This window comes from Coregonus lavaretus (genome assembly GCF_964263955.1).
Source record: "Coregonus lavaretus genome assembly, chromosome: 12".
NCBI lineage: Eukaryota > Metazoa > Chordata > Actinopteri > Salmoniformes > Salmonidae > Coregonus > Coregonus lavaretus.
This window is the reverse complement of record NC_139999.1, coordinates 18,175,180-18,196,227: the sequence shown is the minus strand read 5'-3', so window position 1 is coordinate 18,196,227 and position 21,048 is coordinate 18,175,180. Positions and strand designations below refer to the sequence as shown.

The 21,048-nt window shown below is 44.8% G+C and overlaps 1 protein-coding gene across 1 annotated transcript in view; it reads right to left on the bottom strand.

Annotated features, from left to right (window-relative positions):
* Positions 1-393: 393 nt before the first annotated feature.
* Positions 394-21,048, bottom strand: part of LOC311138975 (semaphorin-3F-like) — a 111,357-nt gene continuing 90,702 nt past the window's right edge. Inside the window, exons 10-18 of the mRNA XM_084173789.1 lie at positions 14,486-14,555; positions 14,194-14,338; positions 13,706-13,928; positions 12,181-12,269; positions 10,855-10,896; positions 9,938-10,095; positions 8,629-8,696; positions 8,238-8,371; positions 394-4,424 (exon numbers count right to left, since the gene is read on the bottom strand). Coding sequence (XP_084029915.1) covers positions 4,011-4,424; positions 8,238-8,371; positions 8,629-8,696; positions 9,938-10,095; positions 10,855-10,896; positions 12,181-12,269; positions 13,706-13,928; positions 14,194-14,338; positions 14,486-14,555 — 1,343 coding nt within the window. The 3' untranslated portion in view covers positions 394-4,010. The remainder of the gene's footprint in view (positions 4,425-8,237; positions 8,372-8,628; positions 8,697-9,937; positions 10,096-10,854; positions 10,897-12,180; positions 12,270-13,705; positions 13,929-14,193; positions 14,339-14,485; positions 14,556-21,048) is intronic.

The following is a 21,048-nucleotide window of genomic DNA, read 5'->3' as shown; positions in this document are numbered from 1 at the left end:
GCTGCTTTTGCAACAGCTAATAGGGATCCTAATAAAATACCAAATGTGGCTCAGTTTGTAGAGCATGGCACTTGCAACGCCAGGGTTGTGGGTCCAATTCCCATGTGAGACCAGTACGAAAAGATATGCTCTCACTACTGTAGGTTGCTCTGGATAAGAGCCTCTGCTAAATTACTACAATGTAAATGTATTTCCTCCAAGGGTTCCGTCTTAGATAATAACAGAGCATCACTGTCAGTCAAGCTGCCAATGATGCCCTCGACTGCCACAAATGGCTGGTAGCTCATCATTCTCTCTCTGGGGTAGCTTCGAACATTTATTCCCAAAAGTTCTGAGCGATACACAAAATATAATATGGAAACATCAGAATAAAAGTAGAGCATTCAATTTTTATAAATATAAAGCTTTAATTTATTAGTCAGCAACATCAATGGAAAGGGAAGAGAAAGTAATTTACACAAGTCATTACAACAACGTCACTTCTGTCTGTGCATTTAATCTTTTTTCAGAAAGTCTTAACCGAGCAAAACAAAACACAAAAACAAAATACAAAAACAAAATACAAAAACAAAACAAAAACATTCCAAAACTAAAGACACATCTTAAAAAGACTAAGAAATTGTAAAAACTGTTTGTTGTTGTAACACCCTGTTTTCAACTGGAGGAGAGTAACAGGGGCTATCTGGTTTTATTCTGGGAATGAATAGTATTCTATAGTGAAGAGTGGAAGGGAGAGCATGTCAATATCTGTAGGTACATTACACATAGTAGTTCTCATCCATTTTGTTTCTCTTCGGCACCGAGGCTGTCCCTCACACCTTGGCTGATGTTGACCATACTGTACACTGGAAGAACAGAAAAACTACAACATAGTTTTTTTTGTTTTATAATTACAGTACAAATACATACTCATGCACACAATGAAAAGCCAGCTTCCCAAATATTTTGGTTAGTAAGTGTCACAACATTGTTCAATGCTCTGTTCTGTAAGGACATGTATTTATTTTTGTACATGTAAAGCCAAGCGCAGCAATAAATGAAAAGAGATGGCTCCTAGTCAGAACCAAAATGGCTGCTTAGTGAAAGTCATCTGGGTACCACAACATCTCAAGCTGAATTGTGCTTGTTTTTGTCGACCAAAATTAAAATTATTTGGCCAAAGTGTGCTAGGTTTGGCCCTGGCCAATGTTTTGAATATCTAATACCTTCCATAAGATCCAAGTCAATCTTTTAAAGATGAGAGAATAATGCCCTTTGTTCCAAAACCTTGACCCTTTCTTTACTGTACCTCACACTCAATCCCATTGGATATTTAGATAAACCAAAGAAAGCCTTAAAATATTTTTTTGATAAGTATCTATGGTGTTTGTTTCTTTTGATTATTTTAACTTTAACATTTTCACAACGTAGTTTACCACAAGTGAGCAGCTGAAAGGTAAGATTTTTTACATTTTTTTCATCCTTTTGTTAAAATATCTATTCGATTGACCTTAGTGTCAACCTTCCTCCCCACACAAATATGAATTGCCTTGGAAACGTTTGATATATTGATACCTTCACTGATTCTGGCCATGTAGAGCTGTTTTCATGCATAGGATACATAGCAACACTGCATTTATAACAACTGGTTTGCCTGAGACAATGGCATTTACTGTACAGTGAGGAATAACCAATGAAGCCAGAAATAAAAACCATCAACCTATTTGGGGAGCCAATAAAATAGCAAGGGTGTTCAACATACTCATTTAGACACCAGGTTCACAGGGATAGCTATCCAATGAGTGGAGGCATTTGTGCATCCTCTGCCATTGAACTTGCCCCCCAATCCCCTCTTCCCCAAAACACGTGTAAATATTGGACAATAAATTATGCCTTCCTGTATTATAGTTATGCTAAAATCTCTATTCTATTCTACTGAGACATATACTTTATGTTCGTATTCTTATCTTTTATTATTTCTTATTGTTGTTGCATTGTCGAGAAGGAACCTGCAAGTAAGCATTTGGTTGGATAGTGTATACAGTGGGGGGAAAACGTATTTAGTCAGCCACCAATTGTGCAAGTTCTCCCACTTAAAAAGATGAGAGAGGCCTGTAATTTTCATCATAGGTACACGTCAACTATGACAGACAAATTGAGAAAAAAAATTCCAGAAAATCACATTGTAGGATTTTTAATGAATTTATTTGCAAATTATGGTGGAAAATAAGTATTTGGTCACCTACAAACAAGCAAGATTTCTGGCTCTCACAGACCTGTAACTTCTTCTTTAAGAGGCTCCTCTGTCCTCCACTCGTTACCTGTATTAATGGCACCTGTTTGAACTTGTTATCAGTATAAAAGACACCTGTCCACAACCTCAAACAGTCACACTCCAAACTCCACTATGGCCAAGACCAAAGAGCTGTCAAAGGACACCAGAAACAAAATTGTAGACCTGCACCAGGCTGGGAAGACTGAATCTGCAATAGGTAAGCAGCTTGTTTTGAAGAAATCAACTGTGGGAGCAATTATTAGGAAATGGAAGACATACAAGACCACTGATAATCTCCCTCGATCTGGGGCTCCACGTAAGATCTCACCCCGTGGGGTCAAAATGATCACAAGAACGGTGAGCAAAAATCCCAGAACCACACGGGGGGACCTAGTGAATGACCTGCAGAGAGCTGGGACCAAAGTAACAAAGCCTACCATCAGTAACACACTACGCCGCCAGGGACTCAAATCCTGCAGTGCCAGACGTGTCCCCCTGCTTAAGCCAGTACATGTCCAGGCCCGTCTGAAGTTTGCTAGAGTGCATTTGGATGATCCAGAAGAAGATTGGGAGAATGTCATATGGTCAGGTGAAACCAAAATATAACTTTTTGGTAAAAACTCAACTCGTCGTGTTTGGAGGACAAAGAATGCTGAGTTGCATCCAAAGAACACCATACCTACTGTGAAGCATGGGGGTGGAAACATCATGCTTTGGGGCTGTTTTTCTGCAAAGGGACCAGGACGACTGATCCGTGTAAAGGAAAGAATGAATGGGGCCATGTATCGTGAGATTTTGAGTGAAAACCTCCTTCCATCAGCAAGGGCATTGAAGATGAAACGTGGCTGGGTCTTTCAGGATGACAATGATCCCAAACACACCGCCCGGGCAACGAAGGAGTGGCTTCGTAAGAAGCATTTCAAGGTCCTGGAGTGGCCTAGCCAGTCTCCAGATCTCAACCCCATAGAAAATCTTTGGAGGGAGTTGAAAGTCTGTGTTGCCCAGCGACAGCCCCAAAACATCACTGCTCTAGAGATCTGCATGGAGGAATGGGCCAAAATACCAGCAACAGTGTGTGAAAACCTTGTGAAGACTTACAGAAAACGTTTGACCTGTGTCATTGCCAACAAAGGATATATAACAAAGTATTGAGAAACTTTTGTTATTAACCAAATACTTATTTTCCACCATAATTTGCAAATAAATTCATTAAAAATCCTACAATGTGATTTTCTTCATAATATGACTATTGGATTTCTGTCAAAGCAAACAAGAAGCAAGATATACTGTATCTCCATCTACCCCAACCCTCAGTTAATTTCTCTGTTTACAATGACACCTTTCAGTTCACAATGAACAGCCTTTACATGCCAGTTTACACATTCCAAACAGAGCTGTCAATGTTGAAAGATGGAAAGATTAAGAATTTTGTAATGACAGTAACAACAATAATACAATTAATAACAATAATAACAATAACATTTGCCCAAAAGGTACCTATACACAAAGAGCATTTTTCTATAAGTACAAAGAAATCCACAGAATGATACTATATACAACCTACAATAAATACTGTGTATCATATACTGTATTGTTCAAAGGGATGTGGGGTGTGTTTGTATGCCTCTTGTTTTTTACCACTTCTGTTTATTTTATTTGTGGTTTTTGATTATCTTTCACCTCGTCACTCTCTTAAATTGAGTCTTTCCCAGTTTCCATAGGGTGCGGTTGAGGTTTGGGAGAGTTAAGGGACCCCTCATGTCTCCACCTCCTCCTCCTCCTCTCCCTCGCCGTGATGTCGGCGGTTGCGTGGTTTCTTCTGCTCCTTTAGCTCTTTCGTGTCTTTGCCCTTTATGGCTCCCATCATGGGGTCACCCAGCTTCCAGTAGTCCTCACAGTACTGGTTGATTAGGCCCATCTCCGGCTGGCTCAGGATGGTCAGCAGGTCCTTGTACTGACCCGCACTGGGCGGAGACGGCCCCAGCCCCCCACCCTCCACCAGGAGGTTGTTGACGGCTCGGCCGGACAAGACCACCAGCTGCAGCTTGACCAGCGTGTGTTTGAAGTTCTTCTCTGTGGCCGTGCACTGGTACACCCCGGAGTCTGAGGGCTGGAGAGAACGCAGCAGCAGACCCTGCTCTGTCTTCAGTACCCGCCCGTCAGAGCGCATCTGAGAGAGAGAGAGAGAGAGAGAGAGAGCGTGAGAGAGAGAGAGTGAGAGAGAGAAAGAGAGAGAAGAGAGCGAGAGAAAGAGTGTGAGAGAGAGCGGGAGCGAGAGCGAGAGCGAGAGAGAGAGAGAGAGAGAGTTATGAGCTACAAGGAAGAAATAAGGCAAGATGTAATGCCAGGTTAGAAACATCAGAGGAGAGGCCAAGCTGACAGCTAATTTCCTGCTCTTGTTGGCAGCACAGCATCATCACCAACCACCAACTATACCACTATATCAGTGTTATGACTACCTGTACATTCTTCCACTAACACAATCCACATTGACCTGCAGTTAAGTAAGTGCTCTAGTGATGTTTTCCATTGTCTTTTGATGTTTCCCTGATACATATCCAAGAGTGTTATTAGCCGCTGACAGATTTTCTATCCAGAATCAGATGTGCTGAGCAACAGCCCTGCCAACTGAGCCATGCCAATGGGGATAGGCAGAATCCAACAGAAAAGCCAATGAAACATATGTTACACTATAAAGTTTAACAATCGCCTCAGGGTGAGAAACTATGAGCGGGTCTTATGTTGTTTTATGTATGGGCCCATCCTTTTGGTACTGGGACAGTTTGGGCTTTACCACTTCAGGTTGAAAACAGTCACTAGCCCATTTAAGCTTAATATCCTTGTCATCTATCGCCCTCCAGGTTCCCTTGGAGAGTTCATCAATGAGCTTGACGCCTTGATAAGCTCCTTTCCTGAGGATGGCTCACCCCTCACAGTTCTGGGGGATTTCAACCTCCCTACGTCTACATTTGACTCATTTCTCTCTGCCTCCTTCTTTCCACTCCTCTCCTCTTTTGACCTCACCTTCTCACCGCCCCCCCCTACTCACAAGGCAGGCAATACGCTTGACCTCATCTTTACTAGATGCTGTTCTTCTACTAATCTCACTGCAACTCCCCTCCAAGTGTCCGACCACTACTTTGTATCCTTTTCTCTCTCCCTCTCCTCCAACACTACTCATTCTGCCCCTACACAGATGGTAATGCGCCGTCGCAAGCTTCGCTCTCTCTCTCCCGCTACTCTCTCCTCTTCCATCCTATCATCTCTTCCCTCTGCTCAATCCTTCTCCCTCCAATCTCCTGATTCTGCCTCCTCAACCCTCCTCTCCTCCCTTTCTGCATCCTTTGACTCTCTATGTCCCCTATCCTCCTGGCCGGCTCGGTCCTCCCCTCCAGCTCCGTGGCTTGATGACTCATTGCGAGCTCACAGAACAGAGCTCCGGGCAGCTGAGCGGAAATGGAAGAAAACTAGACTCCCTGCAGACCTGCCATCTTTTCACTCCCTCCTCTCTACATTTTCTTCATCTGTTTCTGCTGCTAAGGCCACTTTCTACCACTCTAAATTCCAAGCATCCGCCTCTAACCCCAGGAAGCTCTTTGCCACATTCTCCTCCCTGCTGAATCCCCCCCCCCCCCCCCCTCCCTCTCTGTGGATGACTTCGTCAACCATTTTGAAAAGAAGGTTGACGACATCCGATCCTCGTTTGTTAAGTCAAATGACACTGCTGGTCCTGCTCACACTGCCCTACCCTATGCTTTGACTTCTTTCTCCCCTCTCTCTCCAGATAAAATCTTGCGACTTGTGACGGCAGGCCGCCCAACAACCTGCCCGCTTGACCCTATTCCCTCCTCTCTTCTCCAGACCATCTCCGGTGACCTTCTCCCTTACCTCACCTCGCTGATCAACTCATCCTTGACCGCTGGCTATGTCCCTTCCGTCTTCAAGAGAGCGAGAGTTGCACCCCTTCTCAAAAAACCAACACTCGATCCCTCTGATGTCAACAACTACAGACCAGTATCCCTTCTTTCTTTTCTCTCCAAAACTATTGAGCGTGCCGTCTTTAGCCAACTCTCTTGCTATCTCTCTCAGAATGACCTTCTTGATCCAAACCAGTCAGGTTTCAAGACTGGTCATTCAAGTGAGACTGCTCTTCTCTGTGTCACAGAGGCTCTCCGCACTGCTAAAGCTAACTCTCTCTCCTCTGCTCTTGTCCTTCTAGACCTGTCTGCTGCCTTTGATACTGTGAACCATCAGATCCTCCTCTCCACCCTCTCCGAGCTGGGCATCTCCGGCGCGGCTCACTCTTGCGTCCTACCTGACCGGTCGCTCCTACCAAGTGGCGTGGCGAGAAGCTGTCTCCGCACCACGTGCTCTCACCACTGGTGTCCCCCAGGGCTCAGTTCTAGGCCCTCTCCTATTCTCGCTATACACCAAGTCACTTGGCTCTGTCATATCCTCACATGGCCTCTCCTATCATTGCTACGCTGACGACACACAACTAATCTTCTCCTTTCCCCCTTCTGATAACCAGGTGGCGAATCGCATCTCTGCATGTCTGGCAGACATATCAGTATGGATGACGGATCACCACCTCAAGCTGAACCTCGGCAAGACGGAGCTGCTCTTCCTCCCGGGGAAGGACTGCCCGTTCCATGATCTCGCCATCACGGTTGACAACTCCGTTGTGTCCTCCTCCCAGAGTGCGAAGAGCCTTGGCGTGACCCTGGACAACACCATGTCGTTCTCCGCTAACATCAAGGCGGTGACCCGATCCTGTAGGTTCATGCTCTACAACATTCGGAGAGTACGACCCTGCCTTACACAGGAAGCGGCACAGGTCCTAATCCAGGCACTTGTCATCTCCCGTCTGGATTACTGCAACTCGCTGTTGGCTGGGCTCCCTGCCTGTGCCATTAAACCCCTACAACTCATCCAGAATGCCGCAGCCCGTCTGGTGTTCAACCTTCCCAAGTTCTCTCACGTCACCCCGCTCCTCCGCACACTCCACTGGCTTCCAGTTGAAGCTCGCATCTGCTACAAGACCATGGTGCTTGCCTACGGAGCTGTGAGGGGAACGGCACCTCCGTACCTTCAGGCTCTGATCAGTCCCTACACCCAAACGAGGGCACTGCGTTCATCCACCTCTGGCCTGCTGGCTCCCCTATCTCTGCGGAAGCATAGTTCCCGCTCAGCCCAGTCAAAACTGTTCGCTGCTCTGGCACCCCAATGGTGGAACAAGCTCCCTCACGACGCCAGGACAGCGGAGTCACTCACCACCTTCCGGAGACATTTGAAACCCCACCTCTTTAAGGAATACCTGGGATAGGATAAAGTAATCCTTCTACCCCCCCCCCCTTTACTCCAACCCCCCCCCCAAAAAAAACAAAAAAAAACAAAACAACAACAATATTGTAAAGTGGTTATCCCACTGGCTATAAGGTGAATGCACCTATTTGTAAGTCGCTCTGGATAAGAGCGTCTGCTAAATGACGTAAATGTAAATGTAAATGAAAACCAACCACCTGGTTATCATATCTGGATGGATGTTATCTCTTTATCACAGTAATACATCAATAGACTGACAACAGTAATACATCAAAAGACTGACAACAGTAATACATCAATAGACTGACAACAGTAATACATCAATAGACTGACAACAGTAATACATCAATAGACCGACAACGTCAGCTTTCAGATTAAACATCCAGCAGCCTGACAAAGACACTTCACCATCATTATGTAACAGAATAAGAAGTGCTGTCAAGAGAGGGGAACATCATGTCATTCTTGAGAAATTTACTCCTAAACCTATAAACTCCCTGTCAGAGAGGTGATGTATGGTTCGAGTTACCTTAGTTCATGGTATCCCTTAATATGTCTGAGTATACAGTTCAATTGGGCAGAGAGTATAGATCTCAACAGTGTTTTGGGAAGAAAACTAGTTTGAGTGATATTGTGTGCGTCATAGATGGCTGCTTACCTCTTTCCGGCGGTCACTGTTGTCCCTCTGCAGGTGCCACTTGATGGCTGCGTGGGGAGAACGGGCCTGGCACTCCAGGAAGGTGCTGCTGCCCTCCACCCCATACTGCACCATCTCCAGGGTGTTCTTATTAGCTGAGAGAGAAAGACACCATGGCAACCATAGATTCAGTATCATGTCCCACAAAGACCAAAAATCCAAAAGAGCAATGTTTTATTTTATATCTATTTGATGAAAATGCTGGTGCGTGATGGCATAAATTAAGTCAGTCCTCTCAAAATGAATGAGATGGATTCACCGCCATTGAAAATTTACATTTTTACATTTTAGTCATTTAGCAGACAAATCTCTAACCCATCCACCCACTGGTACTGGCACATACTGGTCTTACCATTGGAGTTGAAGCCCCTGCACTGCCGGATGGGGTTCCCGTACTTGACGTCCTGCCTCCGGCTGCGTCTAAAGGGGTCAGACCAGTATTCCCGAATAAAAGAAGAGAATAAATTACCAAGCAAATGCAAAGCCATTCAACATTCCATAGAGCCAGACAACAATCCATATAGCCATAAAACATTGCAGATAATCATTCAACAACCTATAGAGCCATTCAACAACCTATTAACTGGCTCTATAGATTGTTGAATGGCTCTATAGGTTGTTGAATGGCTCATATACATCAACCATCCAATCTATAGAAGAAATTCAACAATTCACATAACCATTCAACAATCTATAGAGGCATTCAACCATAGAATTAGGAATTCGTAATTTAATAGGATCTCTACACATTCCATGAAGCTATTCAACAACCTATAGAGCCAGTCAACAATCTATAGAGCCAGTCAACAATCTATAGAGCCAGTCAACAACCCATAGAGCCAGTCAACAATATAAATCAAATAAAATCACATTTTATTTGTCACATACACGTGTTTAGCAGATGTTATATGCGGGTGTAGCGAAATGCTTGTGCATCTATAGAGCCATTCAACAATCTATAGAGCCATTCAACCATAGAATTAGGAATTCGTAATTTAATAGGATCTCTACACATTCAACAATCTATAGAGCAAGTCAACAATCCACGAAGCCATTCAACAACCTATAGAGCCAGTCAACAATCTATAGAGCCAGTCAACAATCTATAGAGCCATTCAACACTCTATAGAGCCAGTCAACACTCTATAGAGCCATTCAACAATCTATAGAGCCATTCAACAACCTATAGAGCCATTCAACAATCTATAGAGCCAGTCAACAATCTATAGAGCCATTCAACAATCTATAGAGCCAGTCAGCAATATATAGAGCCATTCAACAATCTATTGAGCCATTCAACAATCTATAGAGCCATTCAACACTCTATGGAGCCTTTCAACAATCTATAGAGCCATTCAACAATCTATAGAGCCATTCAACAAGCTATAGAGCCAGTCAACAATCTATAGAGCCAGTCAGAAATCTATAGAGCAATTCAACAACCTATAGAGCCATTCAACAATCTATAGAGCCAGTCAACAATCTATAGAGCCATTCAACAATCTATAGAGCCATTCAACAATCTATAGAGCCAGTCAGCAATATATAGAGCCATTCAACACTCTATAGAGCCTTTCACCAATCTATAGAGCCATTCAACAATCTATAGAGCCATTCAACAATCTATAGAGCCATTCTGAGCAGCTCATGCTGATGCTCACCTCTTCTGCGAGGCAGAGTAGCGGGAGCAGGACTTTCCGTCCCAGGCGCAGTAGGGGTCCCGGGCCAGGCAGCAATCAGCACATGCCTCCCCGTACACGTCACAGCGGTGGAGGGCCAGGTGGGTAACACCAAGCTCAGAAGACACGTAGAGCTGTTGCTGTGAGAAGAGGAAGCCAAGGAGGATGTTAGATCACAGCTGGATAAGTATCAGTGAACAGAGGATGCTGAGTGGCTTCCATGAAGGCTCTAATTTTTTTCAGTGCAGAGATTTACAGGGGTCAAGAGTCCATCAAAGTCATAACAATGTCATGTGATAATATAATTTGCTCATTGGAAGAGTTGTAAACACATTGGGAGAGCTCATCCTTACTCTATAAATAAGATTTCCATTGTTCTAAGACAACCTTCAGATTTTACGATCAGCTGTTGTAAAATTGCAACCCTTTTTAAGAATGATGTCATGTATCCATGGCCAACTATTTTAATCACAGTGAAAGACTAAACTAAAGTTTAATGCATTTTCCATATTTCTCTTTCATTGTATAAACCAGACTGCAGGCCTTCTATACATTATGAAGACTGCAGGCCTTCTATACATTATGAAGGGACACATTAGTTCCACAGTTGTATAATAATAATAATAATAATATGCCATTTAGCAGACGCTTTTATCCAAAGCGACTTACAGTCATGCGTGCATACATTCTTTTTTGTATATGGGTGGTCCCGGGGATCGAACCCACTACCTTGGCGTTACAAGCGCCATGCTCTACCAGCTGAGCTACAGAGGACCACATATACATGTAGCTCATGGCATTCCTACATAATTTCCCTTCATGTAATTCCCTTTCTAGGCTCTTTATCCCAGGAAAGATATATTGGTCTATTAGGTAAGGTTTTATAAAGACATGCTTACCCTTTTGGACGAGATCTTCATTGTTATAATGGGAGTAGGAACCTGGAATGTGAAGACAATGCATTGATGATTCTTATAAAGTCATTAATAATATACATTGGTATAAGCAGAGAGAGAGAGAGAGAGAGAGAGAGGAAGAGGGCGAGAGAGAGAGAGAGAGAACAAGAGAGAGAGAGAGCGAGACAGAGAGAGAGGAGAAAGAGAAAGAGAGAGAGAGAGAGAGAGAGAGAGAGAGAGAGAGAGAGACAGAGAGACAGAGAGACATAGAGAGAGAGACAGAGAGAGACAGAGAAAGACAGAGAGAGAGACAGAGAGACCGAGAGAGAGACAGAGAGAGACATAGAGTGACAGGGAGAGATAGAGAGAGAGACAGAGAGAGACAGAGTGACAGGGAGAGACAGAGAGAGAGAGAGAGAGTGACAGAGCGTGACAGAGAGAGACAGAGAGAGACAGAGAGAGACAGAGAGAGACAGAGAGAGACAGAGTGACAGAGAGAGAGAGAGAGAAAGACAGAGAGAGAGAGAGAGACATAGAGAGACAGAGAGAGACATAGAAAGAGACATAGAGAAAGCCAGAGAGAGACAGATAGAGGCATAGAGAAAGAGACAGAGAAGGAGAGAGACAGAGAGAAAGAGAGAGACAGAGAGAGAGAAAGAGAGAGACAGAGAGAGACAGCGAGAGATATATAGAGAAAGAGAGCGACATTGAGAAAGAGAGAGACAGAGAGAGAGACATAGAGAAAGAGAGAGAAAGAGAGAGAGAGACAGAGAGAGAGAGAGAGAGAGACAGAGAGAGAGAGAGAGAGACAGAGAGAGAGAGAGAGACAGAGAGAGAGAGAGAGAGAGAGACAGCGAGAGAGAGACAGCGAGAGATACATAGAGAAAGAGAGTGACATAGAGAAAGAGAGAGACAGAGAGAGACATAGAGAAAGAGAGAGAAAGAGACATAGAGAGAGAGAGACATAGAGAGAGAGACATAGAGAAAGAGAGAGACAGCGAGAGAGACAGCGAGAGAGAGAGAGAGAGAGAGACAGAGAGAGAGAGACAGAGAGAGAGAGAGACAGAGAGAGGGACATAGAGAAAGAGAGCGAGAGAAAGACAGAGAGAGACATAGAGAAAGAGACAGAGAGATAGACATAGAGAGAGACATAGAGAGAGAGACATAGAGAGAGAGAGAGAGAGAGAGACAGAGAGAGAGAGAGAAAGACATAGAGAGAGAGAGACATAGAGAGAGACAGAGACAGAGAGAGAGAGACATATAGAAAGAGAGAGACAGAGAGAATGAGAGAGAGAGGATAGAACAATACTAAAGACAGTGAGTGCTCACCTTGAACACCTCTACCTCCTCCAGGACCAGTTCTTCAGTCTGCAGGTCGTCTCTGGGCAGAACAATCACCTTCTGAACCGTTCCCCTGTCTGTGGCCCAGGGAAACACCTGAGAGTTAATACTACTACACACACCTGTTGTACCCTAACCTTGTCCCCAGGCTCTTGCGCATAAAAGCCTGGTACAGCAATGATTCAACGTTGGCCTTAGTGGGAGTGACCATAGAATTCTATGGGCGTGACCTTACTGAGTATTTGTCATCATTTCATTTTAGCGAATCACACGACAACGAGGCATGACTCAGTGCTTGTGTTGCGCTAGAGTACGCAGGAGGTTTAAGGGGAAGGTGATGTGGGCGATGATTGGTTGGTAGATTAAGCCGATTAAGCCAATGCCTATGTGGCGGGAGTTTCGGCCGGTCTTTCTTTACTGGCTAAAGAAGGCCAAGTTTGACACATTGCTCCATCAGACTCTTCGCACATTTGGGCGGAAGTGTCTGGGAACGAGATTAGTTATAACCCGACACTACCCTGCCTTGCTGCCTGTTAATCAAACTGCCCTCACTACATTCCTCTGCTAATGTAAAGGTTAATCCTCACTCCTCATTCCATCAGACTTTACACTACACTACAGTACGCTTCACCTCTTTCAGACAGATCTCTCTGTGTTCACCTTTGTCCTTCCCTATATGAACATCATCCCTTTCACCTGCTTAGTACTGCATGTCAACTGTCATAACATTCTCCTCCTCTTCCTCCCTGTGACCCGTTCTCTAGGAGCCCAGAGGTAAGTATTTCCCCAGCCAGCCCAGCCGCGCCCTAACAGAATGGCATGTTTGATTACTGTACCGAGGCATTCCTGAGTGCAGGACACCTGAGATTCATTATGACTGTCTCAATGCAGCGGTGAATGCGTGCTCCTGACAGCGGCTCAAAGGACAGACATTCCACTGACTCTGGGCATAGTGGAGCACGGTGTGCTCGTATAAAAACCCATTAGTCTCCCAGAGACGCAGAGCAGAACAAAGACACACACAAAAGGGATAATGTGCTGCATGTATGGGCTGTGTGCACTAGGGGAGTGATGTCACTTCAGCTTTTAAAAGTTCAAAGAAAGGAGACAAACAGAAAAAACTCTACCGCTGTACCGTACCGGTGGTGAGATTAGTGTGATGGATTTCCTTACTGTAACCCCACCCCTCCTTTCCCTCTCCTCTCAACCCCTCCCCCTGCCCTGCAGGTAGAAAACCCAAAAGCTTTAACTTCAAGTGAATGATGCAAAGAATGACCCTCTTTATTGGTGAAACATCCATCTTGACAAAAAGGGGTCAGAAGCTTTGCTGCTGGTGTTAAATGATAGCGAGAAAGACACCAGGTCAATCTGACGGGACTGCTTTGGGATTATTTACACGTTTTCTCCTTTGTTTTACTTTCAGAAGGAAATCTGTTGAGCATCTTTGGACATTGTACAAAGAGTTAGGTAGGCCTACTATATTTCACATGAATATAGACTAGTGAGGACTCACCAGTTCCCAGGAACAGCACTTCATAGTTCCCGTCTGCGGCGGCCACCTGGTCCACAGTGATGGTGGTGAACTCGTACTCCACATTGGTCCGGACCACCAGGGGGCGCTTGTGTATTGGGTACACAGCGTTGTACATGTTGGGGTGGTTCCGCATGAAGTTGATCACCTCGTCTGGGTAGTCTTTGGTGGACTTCATGTTGGGGGTGAACGTACCACCGGGGCACTGTGGTTGAAAATGAAACTAGCATTAAAACATTTGCCTCTTACCACAGAAACAACAACAACCACTTAAATTACTACTAGGGAGATTACAGCAACAAAATGGGAGATTTTAGGACTCTTATAGCAGGAGGACCCTATGGGTAGGTGTGGAGGCTGATGTTTGTGTCCTGCTTGAAAGACAAATGGTTTCTATTTGAGGTCTAAGTGTCTTTTATGCCAGTTTGGTATGGTATCAACACTCAGGGTCATGGGAGGGTGAGGCTCACCGTCCCAGGCCGAGGGTAGGGGATCTTCCCAGTGTAGGCCACCCACTGGTAGTTGGGCCCCTCCTTGTGGGCGAAGGGTCCATTGAAGACCTGGCGGATGTCAGCCATGGAGTAGACACACACTGCAGAGCCCTTGAACACTGAGCTGTATGGAGAGGGATGACAGACAGCTCATTGGGTTAAGAACTGAAATAAACCAAAAAGGGACATAATATGACAATGAAAGTATATTTCAATAATTATTGTTAATATTTTCTAATAAAAGTATCTTAGCACAAGTTTGGCCACTCACCCCGAGACAGAGAAGACTCCGTAGATAACAGGATTCTTGGTATCCTGGGTCGGCTGTATGTAAACGTCTCCTGAAAGACAGATACACAGAGATAATCAAGTCAGTGCAAAGAGGACAGACTAAAGAAACATCACATTCCACAGCACACTCCTCATCACCGCTAATATTTACAAAGCTCCAGTCACTCCATCAAAAGTTATTCAGTGAAACACCCTTTTCCTTTCACAAAACCTGAACTCCCATCAGAACAGGCAGAACAGCTCTGCTCTTAGGGATCCAAAGGTGTCAAACAGGATGCACAAATACACATGTCTCTCCTCTCCTCTTTTAAACTGCAGGTCAGAGGCATGTCAAGCTTTGTGTTGCTTAAAGAGGTTGTGTGACCAGACCACAGTCATGCAGTGGCTTGATGGAATGGGAGATAAACCAGCCTAGCAGTGAGGAGGGGGTCAAACCAAAGATGAAAGGAGGAGAATATGTGGCTAGCCTCCTCCTCCAGGATTGTACTACTGAATTCCAGCATCCTGCTGATGGAAATAGGAGGTGTAAGCCCATGGCACACCTCTACAGAGCAATAGGAAACGAACTGAGAGACATCTCCACAGGAAGGACTAGTAGGCCAAGGTGAAGGATGCAGTACTGTCTGTACATACACAATATGATAAAACACACAAAGAAAAGACGAAGAGCTTCAGAGACCACACCTTTGGACAGTAACCATTCTATCTATGAGCGGATATTCCCAACTGAACCCAGAGGGTCATGAAACTCACCATTGATCATCTATGTATACAGAACAATTAATCAAAAAGACCAAACTGGGGCACCATGTAAAGATATACAGCTATGGAAATGCAATGAAACCCACACAGTTGCCTGAGGTGTCTAGGCTTGAGTGAGAACATGATTGCTGTCTGTAGCTCAGCTGGTAGAGCACGGCGCTTGTAACGCCAAGGTAGTGGGTTCGATCCCCGGGACCACCCATACACAAAAATGTATGCACGCATGACTGTAAGTCGCTTTGGATAAAAGCGTCTGCTAAATGGCATATTAATATTATTACCTGAGAGTTTTCTCCAGAACTGAAGGGGGGGGGGGGGGGGGTCTTGGTTCTAAGCCCTAGAGGAAGACTGAATCATACCTCACATACCTCTGGGGGTCCCAGAAAGAACTCTACCTAAGATTTGGGCATTTTGTTTCTGGTTGGAGCCCAGGTGGCCACAGAAGGATACCTACTTTAGATGGGATTGTCCTGCGGCGCTGGATGGTGTGTAAAGGTGAAGAGACATACAGTGGGGAAAAAAATGATTTAGTCAGCCACCAATTGTGCAAGTTCTCCCACTTAAAAAGATGAGAGAGGCCTGTAATTTTCATCATAGGTACACGTCAACTATGACAGACGAATTGAGAAAAAAAATCCAGAAAATCACATTGTAGGATTTTTTATGAATTTATTTGCAAATTATGGTGGAAAATAAGTATTTGGTCACCTACAAACAAGCAAGATTTCTGGCTCTCACAGACCTGTAACTTCTTCTTTAAGAGGCTCCTCTGTCCTCCACTCGTTACCCGTATTAATGGCACCTGTTTGAACTTGTTATCAGTATAAAAGACACCTGTCCACAACCTCAAACAGTCACACTCCAAACTCCACTATGGCCATGACCAAAGAGCTGTCAAAGGACACCAGAAACAAAATTGTAGACCTGCACCAGGCTGGGAAGACTGAATCTGCAATAGGTAAGCAGATTGTTTTGAAGAAATCAACTGTGGGAGCAATTATTAGGAAATGGAAGACATAAAAGACCACTGATAATCTCCCTCGATCTGGGGCTCCACACAAGATCTCACCCCGTGGGGTCAAAATGATCACAAGAACGGTGAGCAAAAATCCCAGAACCACACGGGGGGACCTAGTGAATGACCTGCAGAGAGCTGGGACCAAAGTAACAAAGCCTACCATCAGTAACACACTACGCCGCCAGGGACTCAAATCCTGCAGTGCCAGACGTGTCCCCCTGCTTAAGCCAGTACATGTCCAGGCCCGTCTGAAGTTTGCTACAGTGCATTTGGATGATCCAGAAGAGGATTGGGAGAATGTCATATGGTCAGATGAAACCAAAATAGAACTTTTTGGTAAAAACTCAACTCGTCGTGTTTGGAGGACAAAGAATGCTGAGTTGCATCCAAAGAACACCATACCTACTGTGAAGCATGGGGGTGGAAACATCATGCTTTGGGGCTGTTTTTCTGCAAAGGAACCAGGACGACTGATCCGTGTAAAGGAAAGAATGAATGGGGCCATGTATCGTGAGATTTTGAGTGAAAACCTCCTTCCATCAGCAAGGGCATTGAAGATGAAACATGGCTGGGTCTTCCAGCATGACAATGATCCCAAACACACCGCCCGGGCAACGAAGGAGTGGCTTCGTAAGAAGCATTTCAAGGTCCTGGAGTGGCCTAGCCAGTCTCCAGATCTCAACCCCATAGAAAATCTTTGGAGGGAGTTGAAAGTCCGTGTTGCCCAGCGACAGCCCCAAAACATCACTGCTCTAGAGGAGATCTGCATGGAGGAATGGGCCAAAATACCAGCAACAGTGTGTGAAAACCTTGTGAAGACTTACAGAAAACGTTTGACCTGTGTCATTGCCAACAAAGGGTATATAACAAAGTATTGAGAAACTTTTGTCATTAACCAAATACTTATTTTCCACCATAATTTGCAAATAAATTCATAAAGAATCCTACAATGTGATTTTCTGGATTTTTTTCCCTCATTTTGTCTGTCATAGTTGACGTGTACCTATGATGAAAATTACAGGCCTTTCTCATCTTTTTAAGTGGGAGAACTTGCACAATTGGTGGCTGACTAAATACTTTTTTCCCCCACTGTAAATACAGGAGACCTAGATCTGACAATAGTGATGGTCTCTCCCCGTTGGCATGCTCTCTGACTGGCCCACATTCTCCTCTCAGGAGGCCCATCCACCTCACAGAACAGATCTCAAGAGTAAGTGGCCAGCCTGCTTGTGTGTAGTAGGGGAATGGCCATTGGCCAGAGGATGAAGACACTTCATGTCTACACATACGACCCTGTCAAGAGCTTGTGAGAACTCTACAACTTTAATTGAAAGCATTATATGGCATTCAATGGACACTGATCTGACGTATAATACATTCTACAAGTCTTATAGTAAAAAATTATTCCTTTTGCGTAGACTGGGCACATTCATATTCACTAGTATTAGCAATTGGACATACTTAAAACAATAGTTGTCCGGTTGGCATAGTTCTAACTGTACAGTGAGGGAAAAAAGTATTTGATCCCCTGCTAATTTTGTACGTTTGCCCACGGACAAAGAAATGATCAGTCTATAATTTTAATGGTAGGTTTATTTCAACAGTGAGAGACAGAATAACAACAACAAAATCCAGAAAAACGCATGTCAAAAATGTTATAAATTGATTTGCATTTTAAATGAGGGAAATAAGTATTTGACACCTCTGCTAAACATGACTTAGTACTTGGTGGCAAAACCCTTGTTGGCAATCACAGAGGTCAGATGTTTCTTGTAGATGGCCACCAGGTTCGCACACATCTCATGAGGGATTTTGTCCCACTCCTCTTTGCAGATCTTCTCCAAGTCATTAAGGTTTCGAGCCTGACGTTTGGCAACTCGAACCTTCAGCTCCCTCCACAGATTTTCCATGGGATTAAGTTCTGGAGACTGGCTAGGCCACTCCAGGACCTTAATGTGCTTCTTCTTGAGCCACTCATTTGTTGCCTTGGCCGTGTGTTTTGGGTCATTGTCATGCTGGAATACCCATCCACAACCCATTTTCAATGCCCTGGCTGAGGGAAGGAGGTTCTCACCCAAGATTTGACGGTACATGGCCCCGTCCATCGTCCCTTTGATGCGGTGAAGTTGTCCTGTCCTCTTAGCAGAAAAACACCCCCAAAGCATAATGTTTCCACCTCCATGTTTGACGGTGGGGATGTTGTTCTTGGGGTCATAGGCAGCATTCCTCCTCCAAACATGGCGAGTTGAGTCGATGCCAAAGAGCTCTATTTTGGTCTCATCTGACCACAACACTCACCCAGTTCTCCTCTGAATCATTCAGATGTTCATTGGCAAACTTCAGACGGCACTGTATGTGTGCTTTCTTGAGCAGGGGGACCTTGCGGGCGCTGCAGGATTTCAGTCCTTCACGGTGTAGTGTATTACCAATTGTTTTCTTGGTGACTATGGTCCCAGCTGCCTTGAGATCATTGACAAGATCCTCCCGTGTAGTTCTGGGCTGATTCCTCACTGTTCTCATGATCATTGCAACTCCACGAGGTGAGATCTTGCATGGAACCCGAGGCCGAGGGAGATTGACAGTTATTTTGTGTTTCTTCCATTTGCGAATAATCGCACCAACTGTTGTCACCTTCTCACCAAGCTGCTTGGCGATGGTCTTGTAGCCCATTCCAGCCTTGTGTAGGTCTACAATCTTGTCTAACATCCTTGGAGAGCTCTTTGGTCTTGGCCATGGTGGAGAGTTTGGAATCTGATTGATTGTTTGCTTCTGTGGACAGGTGTCTTTTATACAGGTAACAAGCTGAGATTAGGAGCACTCCCTTTAAGAGTGAGCTCCTAATCTCAGCTCGTTACCTGTATAAAAGACACCTGGGAACCAGACATCTTTCTGATTGAGAGGGGGTCAAGTACTTATTTCCCTCATTAAAATGCAAATCAATTTATAACATTTTTGACATGCGTTTTTCTGGATTTGTTTGTTGTTATTCTGTCTCTCACTGTTCAAATAAACCTACCATAAAAAGTATAGACTGATAATTTCTTTGTCAGTGGGCAAACGTACAAAATCAGCAGGGGATCAAATACTTTTTTCCCTCACTGTATGTACGCAACAGAATGACAGTAGAGGTGAGCAGGCCCGGTGAGTCCAGTTGTATGTGTATGCTCTTGAGTGTCACTCAAGGCTTTCTAAGGGGAGAATCTGAGGTCATGATTTAATTCCCATAGCAGAGGATAAGGAGAGGGACTGAAACAGAGCATATGGTCCTTTTTCCTCCTCAACCACCTTTTCTCTCCAGACACACACATGCATACACGTACGTATGCACAGACACACACACACACACACACGCACGTACGCACGCACGCACACACACACACACACCCACACCCTCCTCCAGAGACCACAGCTGCTCAAAGCAGAGCAGTGGAACGGTCATGGGTTACTACAGACACAGAGAGAAGGGCTGTCAGGGTTGTCATGCAACAGATGAGCCCCACCAAGACACACAGCTGTTCCAGTACAGAAAGGGATGAATCAGATACACTACACCGCAGTCACAAACAGACAGAGAACAGGAGCTATCATTAGCTCAATACATGTACAGCAGTCGGTTCCCCCTAAAAATATAATTATTATAAAGGGAAAAAGCTACTTGATTGGAAATATAAATATTCTGACAAGGTAGAGAAGAGTTGTTCACTACATGGCCAAAAGTATGTGGGCACCTTCTCATCGAACATCTCATTCCAAAATCATGGGCATTAATATGGAGTTGGTCCCCCCTTTGCTGCGATAACAGCCTCCACTCTTTTGGGAAGGCTTTCCACTAGATGTTGGAACATTACTGCGGGGACTTGCTTCCATTCAGCCACAAGAGCATTAGTGAGGTCAGGCACTGATGTTGGGCGATTAGGCCTGGCTTGCAGGCGGCGTTCCAATTCATCCCAAAGGTGTTCGATGGGGTCGAGGTCAGGGCTCTGTGTAGGCCGATCTCGACAAACCATTTCCGTATGGACCTCGCTTTGTTCACGAGGGCATTGTCATGCTGAAACAGGAAAGGGCCTTCCCCAAACTGTTGCCACAAAGTTGTAAGCACAGAATCGTCTAGAATGTCATTGTATGCTGTAGCATTAAGATATCCCTTCACTGGAACTAAGGGGCCTAGCCAGAACCATGAAAAATAGCCCCAGACCATTATTATTCCTCCACCAAACTTTACAGTTGGAACTATGGATTCTGGCAGGTAGCGTTCTCCTGGCATCAGCCCAACCCAGATTTGTCCGTCGGACTGCCAGATGGGGAAGCGTGATTCATCACTACAGAGAACGCATTTCTACTGCTCCAGAGTCCGTTGGTGGCGAGCTTTACACCACTTCAGCTGACGCTTGGCATTACGCATGGTGATCTTAGGCATGTGCGGCTGCTTGGCCATGGAAACATTTTTTTTTTTTTTACATTTTAGTCATTTAGCAGTCTCTAGCGACTTACAGTAAGTGAGTGCATACATTTTATTTTATTTTTATTTTTATACTGAAACCCATTTCATGAAGCTCCCGACAGTTATTGTGCTGACGTTTCTTCCAGAGGCAGTTTGGAACTCTGTAGTGAGTGTTGCAACTGAGGACAGACGATTGTTACGTGCTACGCACTTCAGCACTCGGCAGTCCCGTTCTGTGAACTTGTGTGGCCTACCACTTCGCGGCTGAGCCGTTGTTGCTCCTAGACGTTTCCACTTCACAATAACAGCACTTACAGTTGAC